A 19,564-nucleotide genomic window follows, 5' to 3' on the forward strand; every position below is an offset into this window, starting at 1 on the left:
ACACACACACACACACACACACACACACACACACACACACACACACACACACACACACCTAAATGTGTGGATGCCATCATGTGTTTGCGTCAACATGTACATCTGTGATGTAAAAAAACAAACAAAAAAACACCAAACCACCACAGATGGAATTAAAGCTATGCGAGATCTGGGAGTGAGACTGTATTTGGGTAAGCTCGAAAAAAAATCCTCTGTAAACAAATCCAACCGCTCACTTAACTTGCAGATGCTTTATTGCACTGCTGCTTTGACGACTTTATCCTAATGACATAAAAGCATCTTGAGTCTCTTCTCTCAGATGTTAAAGATTTTTTCTAAATCAAATGTAGTTGATAATTACTCCTCAGGCTAACAGGAACACTGTAAGATTCTAAATTTGTCTTGTTTTTGCTCCCAAAAGAAGGCAAATCATTACTATCAATACCTACCAGGCTTTTTGTTTTCTATAAAACTTAAACAACCATTAGGACTCATGAATAATGGAAAATCCTCAACATGAGGAGTGCGAGTGTGTATGTGTGTGCATTTGTGAAGAAATACTAGAAAAAGAAGAAAAAAAATTGTGAAGAGCAGCACATAAACTGTAGAGGCGCTGATCTTTCTAAAGTCTCCTTCCTATTATGAAATCAGAGCAGATTAGACATGACTCTAGTTGAAAGAAGTGAAAACATAGTATGTAGATAATGTCAAGTTTCACTTTTAAGAACAGCAGCTGCATTTTCACATCAGCGCAGCGTGAGGACTCAACATTTACTGCTCAGCAATGGCTGATACATACATTTCATTTTGCTTGGAGCTATCGGTCTAAAAATTACTTAATGATTTTAATAATTTCACCCTGGGGTTTTTGGCATTATACTTGTTGGAGTGAGCTACAAACGGTATTGGCAACATTTTCTAAAACTTTCATCCAGATTCTCACCGCAAATATCAAAGGCGGTTTAACTATGGCAGCCAAAACGATCCTTTTGAAGTCCATCCAGTTGCCGACTAATCCCTTGCGACTCCCAAAACGTAACTGGTGGATTGATCAGTCTGCATGAAATACCTTTTTTGATGTGTTGTGTTCAGTTTGAGTTGATAATTATTTTAACATCATAAAGCTACGGGATGTGAATGAGTTGTTTGCCTTAATTTGTCGGCCTTGTGCTTGTGTTTTCTGCAGGCTGTGATGTTGCGTAGCAGCAAATGCAGCTGTATCCCAAGGACATAGGTCCCTCTAAGTTATTGCTGCCCCCCCCCTTCCCCATCATTTCATCTTTGCTACTACAATTTTTTTCCCTCTCTCCCTTCCAGTGTTGCACTTAGCGCTGGTAATCAGCACTGTTCTCTTAAGACATCCTTTGAGAACACTGAATTCAAATGGTCTTGTTTTGTATTTATTTATTTATTTCATTGCCCTCAAGGCTCCACTCATCCAAAGCAGTGAAAAGGCGATTTGATGCAATCCGCGTCACATAACTTTCTCAAAAGGAGCAGTTTGAGTCTTAAGCAGATGTGCCTGCCGTATACAGTGCCCATCAAGAAACACTGACTATTTGCAAATTGTGTGACAAAACAGAAAAAGACAAGCACCATCACACCTCATGCAAGTGTAACCGTTCTGGATTAATGATGATGCAGGCTGTGTGTCTGGAGAGATTTCCTGCTAACTTGAGGACGGTGTTTTACTGTGACACCATCAAAGCATCACTGAAAGTAACAGACGCATTGAACTACCTCATTAACCTTATCCTGCACTGATCCTCCTAAATCTTACCCTGCATCTTCACAATTGCCTGCCCAGTAAATTATCATTTTGCGGACCACAACAGCTCAGATGGAAAACACATTTGCTGGTACTGCATTCAAAGCATTAACTTGACTTTAGGACTTAATTGGAAACGGGGAAAACGGAGCAGGAGGGACGGTACTCAATGCTGAATTTGGATTGGATCTGAACTTCTATTAGGCCAGTCCACAGTCAAGACAACTAGGGCTGTACGATTCATCGCAATTATATGGAATCCCAATATGGACTAGTGCAATATCCAAATCGCAAGGGGGCAAATATGGGTTTGTTTTTTAGTTATCACATTTATATATTTTTTAATTTTTTCAAACAAAAACATGCTTGATGGATACACATGCTAAAGATTCCCACCCAAGCCATGTCTATCTTAACATTTATAGGCTCACAAAGAGAAATATTTGACTGTCTCTACTTTCTACCAAACATAAGATCTGACTACTTGCCGACTAAAGTAAACAGGCACAAGAGAGTAACCGAGTAGAGTAATTGTAATTAGAGTAATTGAATTTGAGTAATTGTAACCCACAAAGTGTGTTTACCATCCCAGTTTTCTCTTCTCCTACAGGTATCATCCGTCTGAGCGAGGGCTTTCATGATCGATACCCAGTGGAGGACTACCTGGACTTATTTGATCAGGCTGCTTACCAAATCCAGGGCAACCTCACAGCAAATGCCAGTGGAAGCCCTAGCCAACCTAACATCATCATAGGTAAGCAAAATGACAGTCGATAGTATTTACCACCAACGTGTGTATTTACAAAATACAGTATGGTTAAATGTGATACAATTATCATTTCCAATCAGTTAAATTACATTTGAATTGTGCCTCACAAATAAACTAGTTCACTTGTTCCGTGTGCGTATCTCAGCATCAAATGTATGCACGATACTTCCCATACGGTAACCGATGGCCAGTGCAGAGGAGAAGCTTAAAATAAATCACGGATGTTAAAAGCAACCAAAAACAAGGTGCGCAAGGGTCAAGGCCACAAGATCTGTAATGTAGAAAGTATTTAGTTGAGGCTTTTATTGAATTAAATAATGATAATAAGCAGCAGCAACTTCTTTATCTGTTGATAAAAGGTTTGCGTCACTATTTGTGACTTGTCTTTAAAGACTCTGATACCCCCCCCCCCCCTTTTAAACAAGATAAGCTTTAAGAATAATACTTTCCATCCCATTTGTATCAAGGGCACTAGTTTACATAGTTTAAATCCCAAATGTTAAAGTCTGCCACTCCAGGGACTTATTATAAAAACGGTACTCCAATGTCCCAGGTCTGATTAAGGATCTTAATCAGAGAGAAAAAACAGCCATATTTTAATGGGTAAGTATCAACTGAAATAAAGCCAATCAAACTTCAGTCCTTTCTTTCTCCAACAGGGTGATTAGTCTCCTCTCTAACTGATCAAGCTTGTCAGATTTAGTACGCTGCAGGTGTCATTTCAATGCATCAAGTATAGGATCAGACTGTGTATATGCAACAGATATATATAGATAGATAGATATATGTATAGATATATAGATATATAGATAGATAGATAGATAGATAGATAGATAGATAGATAGATAGATAGATAGATATATATATATATAAAAAAAAGATCTAACCCAATGCCTCTAGGATTTGGAATAAAAGACAAGCTCTATGTGCCCCTTGTATCAAAAAACAAACAAAAAACAAACATTAACTTTTGTCAAATTACAACCTAACCCTGAGCAGATTTAATATTATGTCTGCTAACTAGTGTTAATATTTTTAATATTAACAATAGTCTTAAGATTAACTGTAACCTAAAAAAGAACTAAACAATGCTTTTCACACTTAGCATCATGTGGCACACTATGACTCATCTGTATATTCCAATAAAGCACCTCTGATCTATTTAAGAATTATTATCTTAAGAATTACATAGTAAGAAAGCAAGATAAGGGAGCAAGATTGCATCTCTCTAAATCAGATCTCCGGGCTGTTCTAGTTGCACAAACATTTCCTGTTGTGTGTAATCTTTGCCTTCCTGTTTTGTCACATCATGTCAGAGGACAGCTTGAGCCGCCCTCCCTCCGATGTATCACATTAGTTACTCAAGCCATGTATCAGCGTTGTAAATCTGTGTGAGAAACGTGGACTGACAGGACTCTGTGCCCCCGTCAGGCTGCAACCAATAGTATTCCGGCTGCCGAGACCTGCCATTTGCCTGGAACTTCACTTGTAATCGCGCCTGCAATATAACAAAGCTGCTATTAAAGCAGCAGGTAGTGAGGCTGAAGCACAGAGATGCTCCGTAGCAGCCGCTCTCATTCCGGCTTGATGTTTAAGAGAGACAGCCCTAAAGAGACACTCTAACAGCTTAATAACACTGGACTACCTTCTGCTTCACTTAGCCACTTCACTAAAGTGCCATATAAAAAGGGATCATTGTTTTTGTTTTTTTTGTGTCAGGACAGCAATAATATCCACAACGGGGTGGAGAAGTCTTTCAATTTTCTGTCCTCAATCTGCATAGCCTGCTCCCAGCGCCTCTACTTCCATCTGTCTCTGTCTTTTCCCATCACCCAAACACGATCTCTAAGAACTGCTCAGCCGCAAAGAAAAATTGATGTAAGTTTTCAACAATGGCCTTTTCAGACTGGACTGAGTTGGTGCATTGAGTGCAGCTTAGCATGCCGCCCTGTTTTGTTTCCCTCCTTCAATAAATAATCCTTGTAAAAGGGGGGGAGTGTGCCAAAGCTCTACTCAGTATTCACACCATGCCCTGGGAGAGCACAGCAAGGTGCAGGCTTGTGGCCAGAATCTCGGGCTTCTGACTCTCCTCAACCGCCGGCCAAGACCATGGGCACGCCGGTCTGGCTCTGCCATTTGTTAGCCCTATTACGGCCTCTCCCCGTCGAGCAAAGTAAGCCCTTTTAATGGACACCGAGACCTTTAATGGACTTGATCACAGTGTGTATCATTTCAAGCAAAACAGCATTAGCAGCTATCCTGTTTCACTCTCATCGTTGTCATCATAGAAAGTAGGTCCTGGCTATCATCCCTTTCTCTGAGGTAGAGAGGCAGATAAGGCCTGTGTTGTGTTCCTCCAAATGCAGTGCAGCTTTACTTCACAGATACAAGGATAATGAAGGCACAGACAGCCTAATGAATCCTGGTTATCATTTCTCAGCACAGCCTGATAAAGGTTCTGCTATCAAATTGCTTGAGAAACAACGTCCTCCGATTCGTTATGAGCACCGGTGCGGTGACTGTGTGGACTGCAGTCTTTCCGCAATTTTACCCACAGCTGGACATGCTCGTTTTGGTTTTGTTGCCCTCCCTTTAGAATCTTTTGTTTTATTGACTTGTTGCATTGCATGCGTGATGGGAACATGCTTAGTCTGTTATTTCCAGCATTGATTTAAAGGCAATTATATGAAAAGGAGGTTGATACAAACTTCCATACATTTAGGGTTTATTAGGCTACTGCATGTTTTTCTGAAGAGACTAATTGGAGAATGCATCCATTTACAGTGATTACTTACATGAATGACTGAAAAGTACTATGTACAAAAAAAAATCTACGTGAATATTGGATCTTACAAAGAACATACAAGCTGTGCATGCAAACCTTGAGGGAGTTAAGAGAATAATCAGTTGACTGTAAACTATACACACACACACACAACACACACATATATATATATATATATATATATATATATATATATATATATATAAAAAAGTATGTTTATGATCTGTGTGCATGTTTTTATTTAAACCACTGTGGGTGTATTTCGCAGGAGAAGCCAGCGCTTCCACAATGTGGGACAACAATGCCTGGGTGTATTTCTATGACAACACCACAGAGGGAGAGCCTCCTTTCCTTATCCAGGACTTCATCCATGCCCTGCAGCCTAATGCCCGCTTCATTGTCATGCTCAGGGACCCAGTAGAAAGGTGAAAGTGATCTCTGTTTCACCGCCTCCCACTGCATATCTGCCCTGAAATAACTGGAACAATGCCAATCCAGTTCTGACACGCACACCGCTACCTTTATGCTTCTATCATGAATGTTTACACTGCAGATACAGACAGATACTTTCCCTATTTACAGGAAACAAAAGACCTACTGTCGCAAATGATGCGTTGCCTTTTACTGATACTGGGTGCCACTTTTAGGGTTTTCGCAGTTTTTTTTGAGCGCACAGGTGCAAATGTTGGGATACGCTTACTTGCTAATTTAATGAGTCATCAAGCATTATTTGCATAAAGCTTCTTGGTTGCCTGTTGCAGCTACGGAAAGATAACTAAAAAAAATAATTGGGAGGGAAATAAATTAAAAGCTAGTCCATCCTAAAAAAGGTACCATGGCATGAAAATTTCACTTAATGGAGGTTTTTTTAACATTAATATGCATTCCCCCAGCCTGCCTATAGTCCCCCGGTGGCTAGAAATTACAATAGGTGTGCACCGAGCCCTGGGTATCCTGCTCTCTCCTGAAAGAGACTTCAGATATGGTATTAGGGGACCACAAAGGTCTATAAAAAGACATCCAAAGAGCACCATGTCATGGGACCTTTAAGCCGAAGTTATACTGTTGTGCGCCAAAGTGATGACATCGTTTATGTCATCAGAGGAAGGCTCTATGAGGACATCCACGTGGCTTGGGTCATTTATTCACTGACAGCTGAACTGTACCCAGACTGGACTGCTACTCACAACTACAACTTCATACTCATTGACACGCACACATCCATTTCTCTCTCTCTCTCTCTCATCGCTAACTAGTAGGCTGCTGCTGCCATTGTGTGTGAAACATGCATTGTGTGTGTGTGTGTTTGTGTGTGTGTGTGTGTGTGTGTGTGTGTGTGTGTTTGGCTGTGACACTGTGCTGCTGTGTGCGTGAACCACCATGTGACGTGTGTGCAGAAGATGCCGATTTCCATTAAGCGTTGCGCAAAAGCGCTTAGGCCCTGCCCTGCGTCCAAGTTGTATAATGGTAGGGAATAAACCTGCATCCATTGTGATGCCTTTATCAGAGCTGTGGACTTACTGCCTGCAAGGGGGAATACTCATGTTGTTAAGTGTTAACATTGATTTTTTACTTCAGAGAATTTACATGCTCTCTATAATTGTTTCTGTCCAAATATTGTAATGTACTGTTGAAATGAATTATTGATATTCGTTATTGATTATCAGTATTCACATTCCTCTTTACTTTTGTTTAGTAAAAGGGAGTTTTCTCACTACTGTCACACCAAATGCTTGTTCTTGGGAGAGTTACTGGAATTGTTGGGTCTTTGTAAATTATAGAGTGTGGTCTAGACCTACTCTATCTGTAAAGTATCTTGGGATAACTTTTGTTATGATTAGACACTATAAATAAAATTGAATAGTATTAACAATATTTATGCATGTTGTCATACAACTTATTCACAAATCAATATCTTCTCCTTATCACACATTTATGCTTGGAAGTTTAGTTGCCCATCATTTATATATCCAGCTGAAGAAGAATGTCCTCCGTTAAAACCGGTTTTAAACTGGTTTCAATGACTTATTTGAATATTGTTATGTGGTGAAACTAAACCCATGAAGAGATCCCAATACTGCATCTTTTCAATGGTGATCACTTACAGAACAAAATAAAACTATTAGTGCAATAGCTATCCAATCTAGTCTATGGATTACCACTCAGTTAAGTCATTAGCTTCTCAAGATGAAAGAAATCCATAAATTTATGTCTTCACTTTGTGCCAATGAAAACATTTTCTGAGATGTAAACATTGCAACCGCGTCTTGTTTACTGTAAACTATGACGGTCGGGGCTATGTTGCTACGGGAAACTGATTTTTGATGCAAGACAAAATACGGGTAAAAAAACGGTGTTAACCCACTTCATCTAAAAATATCTGCTAAACCTAAAAAAAGAAAAAAAAGACAGAGTCATGTCACCTACACGTTCACATTTGTTTACAGAGCATCTCTTTTGTCTTGTAGGCTCTACTCTGACTACCTTTACTTTGGTATTGCCAACAAGTCTGCAGAGGATTTCCACGAGAAGGTGTCAGAGTCGCTGCAGTTATTTGAGGGGTGCCTTACCGAGAACACAATGCGCTCGTGTGTGTACAACACTACTATCAACAACGCCATGCCAGTGAGTGCGCCCTTGCTTCTGCTTTGTCTCACAGCCCCACAGAAATCTGCAATTTAGCGACCTGCGTATGACCTGGTGGGAAGAAAGAAACACAAAAGGGGAGTGAAAAACAGATGGAGCAAAATCCACACTTCAATTGCACATGCTAAAGTTTGCATAGCCGACTATACGAAGGGGATTACCAACACTGTTAAACTATTAAACCGGGCAGTGTCTAGAGCCTATCTTTGTACTAGTTTACCAGTGGTGTAAACTTCTTAGTAAAAGGGCTCCCCCTCCAGGCTGCCTTGTACTCAGAGGTCCTCCTCTTGAACTGCCACTGACAGGCTTTATGGCCCTCTGGGAGCATGCTCAGTATTCACTGACCTAATTGTCCATCCACTAATATCTACTCAGAGCTATGAGACCATGTGAAAAGCATTACAGCTGTCCTTACAGCGGCCTCTCATGCCTGTGGCTCCTCGATAAAAGTGTAAGAGCTCAGGTTAGAGTCTTGGGAGAAAAGACAAATAAAACACTCCCAGCAGGAGAACACGATTGGACTTCACTGTTGCACCAAATTGATTTAACAAAAAGAGAAGTTGCCGGTCTGGCTTGCAATCATGTATTCTAAAAGGCCTTTCGGTTTTGCTAAAGAGGCAAAAGGACACAAAGATAATTCCTTTCCCATTAACAAGGTATTTTGTTTACGCCTAATGTTCTGCAATGATTGGTCACATAGGAATCTAAAAGACCGCTTCAAAAGGAAATTGGCTACTTGCAAGTACGCTGTGGTGAAATCTACCAAAGGATTTCCAATTTCCAATCAAGTTTTTTTGTTTTGGATTGTTATGAATTTATTTGGTTTAATCAAGAAAATGTCAAACGACCATCAAGTTCCCGGAGCGCAAGGGGACATCTCCTCATTGCTGGTTTCGTCCGACCAACAGCCCAAAATTCAAAGACGCTCAAATATTAACAGTTATGTAAACGGAGAGAAGCAACACATCCTCACATTTGAGAGACTAGATAAAGTACTTGATTAAGAGATCACAATAATGGACTTAAAACTAAACAACATGTAGGGGTAAAAAGTGAGTAGCTGGTCCACTGGTAGGTGGTAATGCAGGTTTCCCCATTCTAGAGTAAAACTCTAGATCTTAAATCCCACAACCACTCACAGCACAACACCAGTACATGTTTAATGCCCACACAGTGCCCGCCATTACCCAGCAGCCCAAACCCAAGGGGAGGATGAAAGAGAACGCTGGTGGCATTCCCTCCCTCCAACTTCCCCTCCCTCCTACTGTTCATCTACTCAAGAGAAGTTCAAAACATGCACACCCCCGCCATGTCCCCCCACTTGAGGACTTTTCTTGGATAGGGCTTGTTATCTCACATCGATTCTCCGGTTTTGTGCCCTTAGGTCAGGTTGCAAGTTGGTCTGTACATCGTGTACTTAATGGACTGGATGACCGTCTTCAACAGGGAACAGATTCTGGTCCTGAGGTTGGAAGACCATGCCTCTAACAGGAAATACACAATGCACAAAGTCTTTGATTTCCTTAACCTGGGTGAGTAAAGCAACACATCCCAACATATGAAATATGACCTGCAGCCTTATCTATAAATGTGGCGTACGCACAAAACAGGGCTGAAAATGTGTGAACCCCACTTACCATGCAAAGATTTTGATTTATAAAAAGACAAACTCAAAGAGAGACTGTGCAGTCATCCACGCAAACTCTGACCCATGCGTACACACACATTTTGGAGACAATGAGAATTGGTGACGCAGATGGTGAGGTCGTGAACTGATGTCAAACTGCAGAAAGTAAATGTGGGAATAATAATTTCTTTTAATATTCTAAAGTATTGATGCATCACGCACGTTTTTTTCTCTCCATAGCATCTACGTTATCATGAAGATTAAATCCAGCAGTGTTATTTGTGCTTGCACTGAGTGATACTTGTTCCATAAAGACCTTGTAAAATCCAACTAAAATCTTATGTTTGTTCTTAATGTTTAATTGGCGCTGTCTCACCGTCACACTGTCTGCTACGGAGCGCAGGAGGAGGAGAGTGCCCAACTCCATGGAAAGCATGAAAGCATCAAAGACCCTACCATTAGATGGCAGCAGAACATAGTGTGTTTGCCTTTTACACTTTCGTCTTCAAATTGTATCTCTGGGTGGTGGACATGGCTGATGCTGTGCTTTTGGCAAGGTGTTACCAATCCCAAACGGTTGTAAACTAAAATACTGCAGTGTATATCTTAACATATACCTGTAGGTCTGGTATATATCAAAGCTGTCCATGAGTGCGTGCAAGTTACAACATACTCCACACTCGATACCATGTTAACAAAGAGCATACCGCATTACAAAATTCTGTTGATTTTGCTTAAGTTGTGTACAGCTTGATAGTTTAGAGAAGAGTTAAATCCCCTTATGATACGGTTCTGAACGTTCTCACACCTTCTATATTTTCAGTATCAGAATTGTAGTTTCTTGGATATTCCGTTTTGCCCTGTAGTCTGGAAGCCCCTTTGTCTCACTGGTTCATCCCAGTTAAATTGCCCCAAAGCTCTGACTTAGCTCTTCAAAGAGCTGCCATCCCCAGCCAAGATGCTATTACCTCCCAGAGCGTCAAATCTCCTGTTCAGAGCACTGCTGATACACAGTGACACCTCAGAGTCCGTTACTGTATTTTTCTTCACGTTTGTTTAGTGCTGCAGCAAAATCTGGGATGCCCAGAGAGAAGGGATTTGAAGAAGTGTATGTTTGTGTTTCTATAGGGCTGCCAACAAAAGATATAGAGTCAGAGATCACAAGAAGTCCAGCGTCAAACACCCGGAGACCAGCTGACAAAAACCTGGGACCCATGCTGCCCATCACTAAAGAGATCCTGCGAGATTTCTACACGCCTTTCAACGAGAAATTGGCCAAAGTGCTGCGGAATGACTCCTTCCTCTGGGAGAACTCTAAACTCTGAACAACCCACCTCCCCCTTACTTCAGTAAAAGAAACCACTGATGGTTCAGCCAGCCCCTTCGATCGAGCATCATCTTTTTCAAGTGCCCATGCAAAAAAAGTGTTTTAATTTAAATTATTTTCTAAGTTATAAAAGCAGAGATGAATCAAAGATAGAAAATAGCACAAGAGAGGATGGTGTGTGTGTGTGTGTGTGTGTGTGTGTGTGGGTGTGTGTGTAAACTAAGAAAGATGTCAGGTGTTGATTTTTTTGTTTGTTCTTGTGACCAGTTGTACAATAATAAATAGGGAATTCAAGGCTATTGAAAACAGTTGAGAAGTTTTTTATTTTTTTTATTTGGTTGGATTAATTACAAACAGACATAATAGTCTGTCTTTTTTGCCCAACATAGCTGGAATATATCCGAGCAGATATAAAAACTTACAATGTGTCTTGATCACAGTTTCAGTCTCCTAAGTGTACTTCCATAGTGCAAGCTGAATAGTCATCTAATCAAAGCAGAAGCTTAGTGAAACAACACCACCCTCTACTGGACATCACATGTAGATGCAAGCTTAAAAGCTTCCGTCATCACCACTACTAGTACAGAGCCCACTCAAAATGTGTCTGTTTGCAACGGCCGAATGCTTTGCTATTGGTATTGGTTCTTGAAGCATTCTCAAGAGTGTATGGCTGCAGCCTGGAGACTTCCCGTCTCCCACCTGGGCGTGTCACACGGTGAATTAAGAGGGTCAGAATACAAAATCCCAAATTATTTTCTAAATAAAGTCATGGTTAAGTTTTTGAGAACGATGTAATAATTTGAATGCCATTTAAACTCTAAATCAATGAAAGCCATACTTAGCCTATGGTTGTCATATTTGTGGATGTTAAAGTTGTCTCCCTGATGTTAACGTTTGTTGTTTATTTTATGAAACCTGTGAAGGCTTACATTTTTTTTTATGCTTCATTTGCAAATTCTTAACAGTAAAAAAAGGACACGCGTAACAGAAAACCACATGCCAAGTGAAACAAATATAGCTCAACAATGAAGCCACTCACATAATACAAAAATGAATACACTTTTACAATTATAACATGAGACCACAGAAGAGTAGGCTACAATAAAAGGTTGTCATGCCTCTCTTTAGAAGGGGATCTAATATCTCAAATTTAGATAAGAAGGATAACCAATATTTTTTATTATAGGCTAAATCTTTTTAATCTATCATTTCGAAAGCTGCATTTATGGATATGAAATATGACTAATGAATTTAGAGCATTTAGAGTAGTAAGTAATATTGTTTTTACCTCCTCCTTTTTTTAATCAGAAAACATTAATTGCAAGTGTAATGTTGTGATTATACAACAACGGCTACCAACAAAATAAGTGATGTGATAGTCTGTAGTCATATTGTGGAGCAATTTGTTGTTAATATACGGTAAAAAAAAAAAACAGAGGACATCAGACAGAATTTCTAGTCCTTCCCTGTTTAGTCAGCCCGCCAATTTGAACTATAGCTTTGTAGAGACTGTGGGATTTCCCACACTGAATAATTACCAATAGGTAACAAGATGAAGTTACATTTTCGAGATTGGAAGCTATTAAACCTTGCAAATTAATTTGGTAATTGAAACTAAAACTTTTGAACACCTTAGAAAGAAACACGGCTACCCCATTTCATGCGTTTGAAAACACTGTCAAGCAATTGTGAACAATTTAGGAAATATAAAACTTTGACATTCTGAAATATTGAAGTTGGAACATACACTTTCTCTACACCAGAGGGCAGACAATGCATACCAATGTACAGCTGCAACTTAGACTTAAGGAATTTATTAAGTTATGGCAACAGCTAAATGAAAACATTTCGCTAGCAACAACATCTGGATGATTTAGTGTGCTTCAAACAGAAAAATGTTCCTAAATTTTATATGAGAAAAAGGAGAGGAAAGAAAATAAAATCACCCATCATTAGTCATGTCTCATTTTTCAATATGGCTTTTAATCTACTGTGTATGTGCACTGTTGGAGTATGGAGACTGTGACCTACATTTCGTTACATATGTGCCTGCACATTGTATCAATGACAATAATATTGAATTGAGTTCAATTCGAGGAAAACTGAATCAAAGACCACTGGAAAACCTTTTATAATTAAGAGGATCCTGCAATCACACAGATTTATTGAACAGCACAAGATCCCATTCTTCTTGTTGTCGTTTAAAAAAAGAATTAAGGGAACTCAGCTCCTTCACTGTACAATCTCAAAATGCCAGCAAATTCGACTCCTTCCTTCTCACTGAAATCAAGGCAATCTGACTGGGAAGAAAAGTCACTGCAAATCATTTGCATATTTTGTTTGGAGTTGGACGGTCCATCTGGCTGAAGTAGTTCCGCTTCAATAAGAGCCTCCAACCAACTTCAATTTCCTTGGTATTCACAAACATTATCAAAACTTCTTTCATCCTAGTCTGGGCTGTATCAGGATACGGTAACTGACAGGAAACTGGATAACTACTGCCGCTGAGAAAACTCCAGAGACATTTTGAGACACACAGTTAGCCTAAGATCCCACTATTTCACATTTCGTTGCTTCTGTGCTGAATTTTGTCCTCAGTTTCCCAAAAATACAACCTGTTGGCATTGGAATTTGACAAGTGTTATTTCAGGCAGTATTCTAGCTGTCTGTCTTACAAAATAATATTCAAGTCAACAACAGATTTCTAATGGTAATATTAAGTTGATTTTAAGCGTCTACTGTAGCCTCCAACCACATCATGTCCCACAGGGATACACCAAGTACACAACAGCAGACATTGGGCAGCAATGATAATAAACTTCATTCCCGGGAACTTTAGAGCCTTACAGGTGTATGCTGGGGTGGCAACAGCAAAGCGTGTGCACACAGCTGAGTTTGCAAGATGACCAGGCAGGAGCAGCATTGCAGAGCAAAGGGCACCTCAGAATATGTAAGAAATACACTACACCCATAACCTTCAATGTGAAGACTCTCATGTTCCCAAATAAAACACCTCCAGCCTTTGTATTTAAACTATCCGGTGAATTAAGATGGGCAAATTTTAACCCAGAAATCCATCATGAAGCAACATGCTATAACACGTGACATCTGCAGCACATATTACCAACTTATTCGTATCAAAAGCAGATAAAGCTCAGTAGGCCTACATGGAAATTATTGGCATTAAGTGTAGTAGCAGCAGTGTCAACCATAAAACAGCAGCTCAGCAGATGGTCTTTTGAGTTGAAATATTTTGCTAATGCTTAGCAGAACATAAAGGATGTGGAGAAAATGTGATAAAAAGATATGTTAAGACTGTTTACATCTCTATAGCTAATACACAGCCTGACCCTCAATTACAGTAAGCCCTTTCCCCAGAAAACAAGGCAACAACCAATCAGCAAAGCCAATTCAGCCCACAACGACGATTCACAAACTCATCATTATAAATTAACATGCATGAACAATTGATAATGCATTTTCCAAAAATTAAGAAAACCCAATTACAGAAAATATTGTGTTTGGTATCAACATTAAGGACATTAGCTAGAGTGACTTGATAGTGTACAACCCCCAAATGGAGGAAATGAAACCACTTTTCTCTGTATTTAGAAGAGACCTTAACGTTAGCAGCCTAGCTTAAAATGACTATTGAGCTAAAAACAGCGACTAAACACAGCCAAGTCATCCAGCAACGAATTAACACGAATTGATGTTAGCAATAGCATTACAAACTTACCCTGTCGAAGAGAAGAAGTTATTCCCGGTTTTGTGTTCTTAGGGGACAGAATTGCAATGGTTCCAGGACAGGAGACATGAAGGTTAATATAAAGTGGAGTTTGGTGAAGAGAGTTAGCTAACGCTAATCACTGATAGCACCAACACCTGTAGGCAACTATCCTATTGACACTGTATCACTGAATCTTGGCAGCAAACTATTTCTTAATCATGCTGTTAGCAAGGCTGTTAGCAGGCTAGCTTGTTTATAAAATGTTGACATAAAATGTGTCAACGTAGCAGCTAGTTTTTTTTTTTTTTTAGCAGAGTTAACAAAAGAGCTGCACGGTAGCCTGACTGATACAAAGAGTGGCAGTGACAGTTTAAATCAAGGATGTATTAAGCGAACTGGATCCATCGTTGGGCGCCATTTTGCCCCGTACATTCCAATGAGAGTTTCTCAAACGCGCATGAGATTGAAACAGGCCGCCTCCTCGCGGTAGGTCTACTGCAAAAGATGCGCTCGAGTTATGCTGCAAGAAGTGGGGGTAGGCCTACGTGTGTGAGTGGAGCTACACTAGTCGTCCTAAAGAAGCTACAATATAAATGCCAATTAGGCCAATTATTTTCTTCAATACATTGGTGATTTTAGACTCTCTCCTAAATTTTATCTCAGCCCCCTAAAAATTATAACGATAATTTTTTTTTTGATAAATCAATATTAGTGCTTCAAATTAGAGTTTGTGAACTTGTCTGTTAGTGACAGAGGACAAACAATTACCAGTTAAAAGGGCTTGAACACGGTTGTGAAGTTCAACGTTGCTAGTCCCAGAGAAGAAGTTAGATTAGAACCCTAATTGAAACGTAAGCAGCTGAAATTGCAGAATTTTTTAACATTGTGTCAAATTATCAGAGATTATCAGATAATAAAATTACTGATTTAGCAGAGAGCGGGGTTAACACTTTTGCAAGGCACTGTATTCAAGTCACATTCTCATAAGGGCAGAGCCCCCCTAAAGGTCTGATCCTAATATCGCCCAGGCTGCTTCCATCCATTCATTTTTGTCAATCTTCACTAAACACGTGGGTTTAAAGGAAACCTTAACAGCAGGTGTTAATATAAAGCTTGCTTATTCCTTTGTGCAATGAAAGCTGTTCACTATGGATTATTTAAAATAAACAGAGTTTAAGATATAGATACATGGCGATGAATGAATCAGCATAAATATACACTACAGTAGCCTACTTAGGGTAGGCTACTTATGTTTGAGTAGTATTACTTAAAATACAATGGCCATCTGTTTTAGGAAATTGGTTAGCCTTTGTTTTAAATTAAACTATATCAAAGCTTTATTGGTTTTGGTATTCTCATACAATGACAAACAGTAGCATAAGAAATGTTGCCAACCCTATCCTTTAAGAGATCGAAAAGCAGGGTTTGCTCATTTCAAGACCAACGGGTTCCCAAGTAGCCCCCACCATTTGTCCATAAAGAGGCTCCAGGGCTCTCAGAATGTCAGTATAGATCGAGATGCAATTTAATTCTCACTTAAAAATAAGTGATGTGAACATTAGAAAACGTCCTTGTTGCTTTATAAACCCTCCTTTGTGGAAAAAAGAAGTCTAGATGCAGACGGCAAGGCGATAGCATCCCTGAACCCGTAAGATGGAGGTAGGCTGTCACATTCAGGTCACATTTATGGGATTCACAACAGGATGTTGGATGTGACTGGTCAAAACCTTGTCCCCAGGTTCATTTCTCCTCTGTCAGTTTGGATAAGCTTTAAAGCATGGCTTTAGCAGAGAGGCTGCTGTCTCCAATGTCTTTCCCAACACTTCTCTTTTCACTCCTCATCAATAAGCTTCTCTGCTCTTCCTTCTTGTCTTACTTTAGCCCTCTGTCAGATTAGGCTTTAATGAAATTCCATTGTGGTGTGGGAGTGGGACTTCTTAATGTGAGGGATGTTTGACTCTGGTGTCCAAGTTGTGTACCAAGTAGTTTCGCCTTGCCAGACCCTCCTCCAAAGCGTGCTGAAGGAGGAGGTCTGGCTACTCCACATAGCATTTGGGGATGGGAGGAAAATGTGTTCTGGTTTAAAACTCAGATTGGAAAGATTGTCCAGCTAGCTGTCTCAATTTATCCTGCAGGGATCTAAGGTGCAGTCAACAATAGTCCTCACTAATCCACCAAATTAAAAAATCCAACACAAAGAAAGCGGAAGATTAACAGAAAATACATGGATCCGGCAATCCCATGAGTGGAACATCAAGGATGTGGACTATGTACCAAGTAAGTTTAAGACCTTTGAGCATGAGAGTGGAAAATGCTTTCAAAGGCCACCAACAATGTCATGAACACTACAACTCCTGCCAACTCTTCCATGATCCTTTTTAACAAGCTGAGTGAAAATTAAAAAAACATTTTGAATCACAGCTCTGTGTCTCATTGTTGTCAATGATTAATGGAGAGTGTCTTGAGATAACAAGAAAGAAAGATTTGGATAAACAAAGTTTATGCAACAAACATTTGCTATCCATCATGCTGATTGAGTGCTCTGATAGCTTGCCAGTTGTGAGGCTCAGTTATGCCCACTGGGGATGGAGCGAGCTAGGAATCCAGGAATAAATAAAATACAGGTTTTTAATAAAAACGTGGGTGAGATTTGTTAGAGAAAATGTCTAATATAGCGATGATTATATTAAATTACCCACAGTAATCTAAAAGTAAGCTACGGATATAACATTGAAGAGTTCTGCAAGTCCTGCTCACTTCTCTTTCCTAACATTTGTGGGGTATTAAGGGTTCAACCCAAAACATCTGTTTGTGATATACTGTGCTATGCAATTTTATCTCTTTTGGACACATAAATAAAAATGGTCCCTGGCGTAGTGATCACTGACTGCCCTGCTTCTTTCTTCACACAGTCGACTAAGCAAAGCAAATGTGATGGCATTGTCAAAATCTTGCAGTCCTTTATATATTTTTGGGCATCATACTTGTAAACATTGTTGCAGGCTCTTTTAAAACTAATAGTTATGGTCAGACAAAATCTTTGGAAATGTCTTAAACCTGAAGAACTCCTTTTCTTGCACATTTGCATCGTAATTATTTGTCATCTGATGGTTCAATTCATGCTTTTCTCATGAACCATAAAGCTACAAAAAGTAGTAAACTGTGATTCCTATGTATTTCAAGTATTGATTGCTGTGTGCACCATCTTGACTGCGGCTGTATAAAAAGAGCTCTGTAGCCGCCTTTCTAGTAACCTTTTTTTTAACTTTAAAGACCGCTAAACTTAAAGGTCATGTGATCGGTCATCACGTGAACCACCAGCGGTCGTAATTCCTTGGGTATGATACGAATTGTTAACATATAACATGTAAACCCGTTCATGAGGACACGTTCTGTTTACTCTTGGCAAGCAATATGGCTGAATTTATTGATACAGTTATTTTTATCAGACCAAACTGTTAACAATGGACAATGCGCTAAACCAGATGTTTCTTTTTAGTTTTTTTTCTTTCCTCCTGGGCCCCTTGTGCCCTTGCAGTTTTGTCATTGTTCCACAAGGTTTAATGGATCCAGGGTTGTTGCTCTGCATTAACTCCCACCTTAGAGTCCAGCCAAGCATTTCCCAACAAGGACAGTACAGAATTCTAATGTGGTTACATCTGTGTCTGGGTGGACAGTCCCCTCACAGCAGCTAACCTACCAGATGTCCTTCAGGGTGCCCAAAGAACGTGCACCACTACTTCACTGTCAACATGCTGAGCACAGCTGTATTATCAAAACCTTGTTGGTGCATTGAAGAAATCCTTAGTATGTTAGAGATTGATAACCTTTTAATTTTGTCATCAATGGGTCAACAAAGTCAAAGATAATGATTTCTATTTCCCTGAAACAATAGGTTTGGAAAGCAAAAAACTAACATGGTAGTACAGACGAACAAACTTGTAAAAAAACAAACGAGCTAAATCAACTTTAATAACATGTAAATTCAGGCTTTTATCAGGATTCTCTTGCAATGCAAATTAAATAGTGTTATTAGATGTGAACATCTGGTCTGTTCTGATCACATTCAGCTGGAACCTGGCCCAGCCGCGTGAACGTGGACAACAAATTAGAAACACAGGTGTTCAGGAAAGGAACGTTTTCAAGGAGGAAACTGGGGGCGGATATGCTGAAACGCATCGGGATCCAGGCCACCAAGAAGTCAATCTGACGTATGTTACCACGGAGCTTGAGGTCTCAATATGCGCTCAATAGATAAAGAGCTTTTTCATAACCTTAAGGTCTCCAAAGGGGAGTCCAGCCAACAATAATAAAACAACAATAAATTGTCCCACATTGCAGGACTACGACAAATGCAATAGTTTCAGCAGGGATCATAAAGTATTGTTATAATTGGACAGAGCCAATGCAAAAAGTAGAAAATTATAAAAGTAGGTTGTAGCCAGTATAAAAGACAGATATCATACAGTCATCATGCATCCCTGACTATACTTTAGAGGGTTTTCTTTCTTGAGTAGAAATGGTTCCATTACTGCAATTTCCCAAAATATTAGTTTTGAATCTGTTTTGATTTTGTATGTGGCAAAAAAGCATCTTACTGTGCTGAACAGAATTAGGAGATACAAAATGTGGTAACATTTTATTTGTAACCATTGCTAATAAATGATAGTTATACTCCATTTAATACTTATTTTACTGTCAACAAACAATACAATTATGATTTGATATTGCTAATGTTGTAGCCTAATGTATGGTATTTTACCAATAGAGTAGTGTAATATAAAATAGTAAGTTTATACATCCATATATAATTAGATTGTCAATGGTTAATAATTGTTTTGTGAACATCCATAAACATTATTTGGATGGCTATTGTAAAGTTGCAACTAATGCTCATAATAATAAGTTAATA

The 19,564-nt window shown here is 39.4% G+C and overlaps 1 protein-coding gene across 1 annotated transcript in view; it reads left to right on the forward strand.

The window, feature by feature from the left end:
• The window catches only part of LOC117936794 (carbohydrate sulfotransferase 15-like), a 34,485-nt gene extending 23,466 nt beyond the window's left edge, over positions 1–11,019 (forward strand). The window contains exons 4-8 of the mRNA XM_034860163.1: positions 2,379–2,522; positions 5,591–5,747; positions 7,791–7,947; positions 9,353–9,500; positions 10,724–11,019. Of these exons, the coding sequence (XP_034716054.1) occupies positions 2,379–2,522; positions 5,591–5,747; positions 7,791–7,947; positions 9,353–9,500; positions 10,724–10,920 (803 nt within the window). The 3' untranslated portion in view covers positions 10,921–11,019. The remainder of the gene's footprint in view (positions 1–2,378; positions 2,523–5,590; positions 5,748–7,790; positions 7,948–9,352; positions 9,501–10,723) is intronic.
• Positions 11,020–19,564: the final 8,545 nt, after the last annotated feature.

This window comes from Etheostoma cragini, chromosome 21 (genome assembly GCF_013103735.1).
Source record: "Etheostoma cragini isolate CJK2018 chromosome 21, CSU_Ecrag_1.0, whole genome shotgun sequence".
NCBI lineage: Eukaryota > Metazoa > Chordata > Actinopteri > Perciformes > Percidae > Etheostoma > Etheostoma cragini.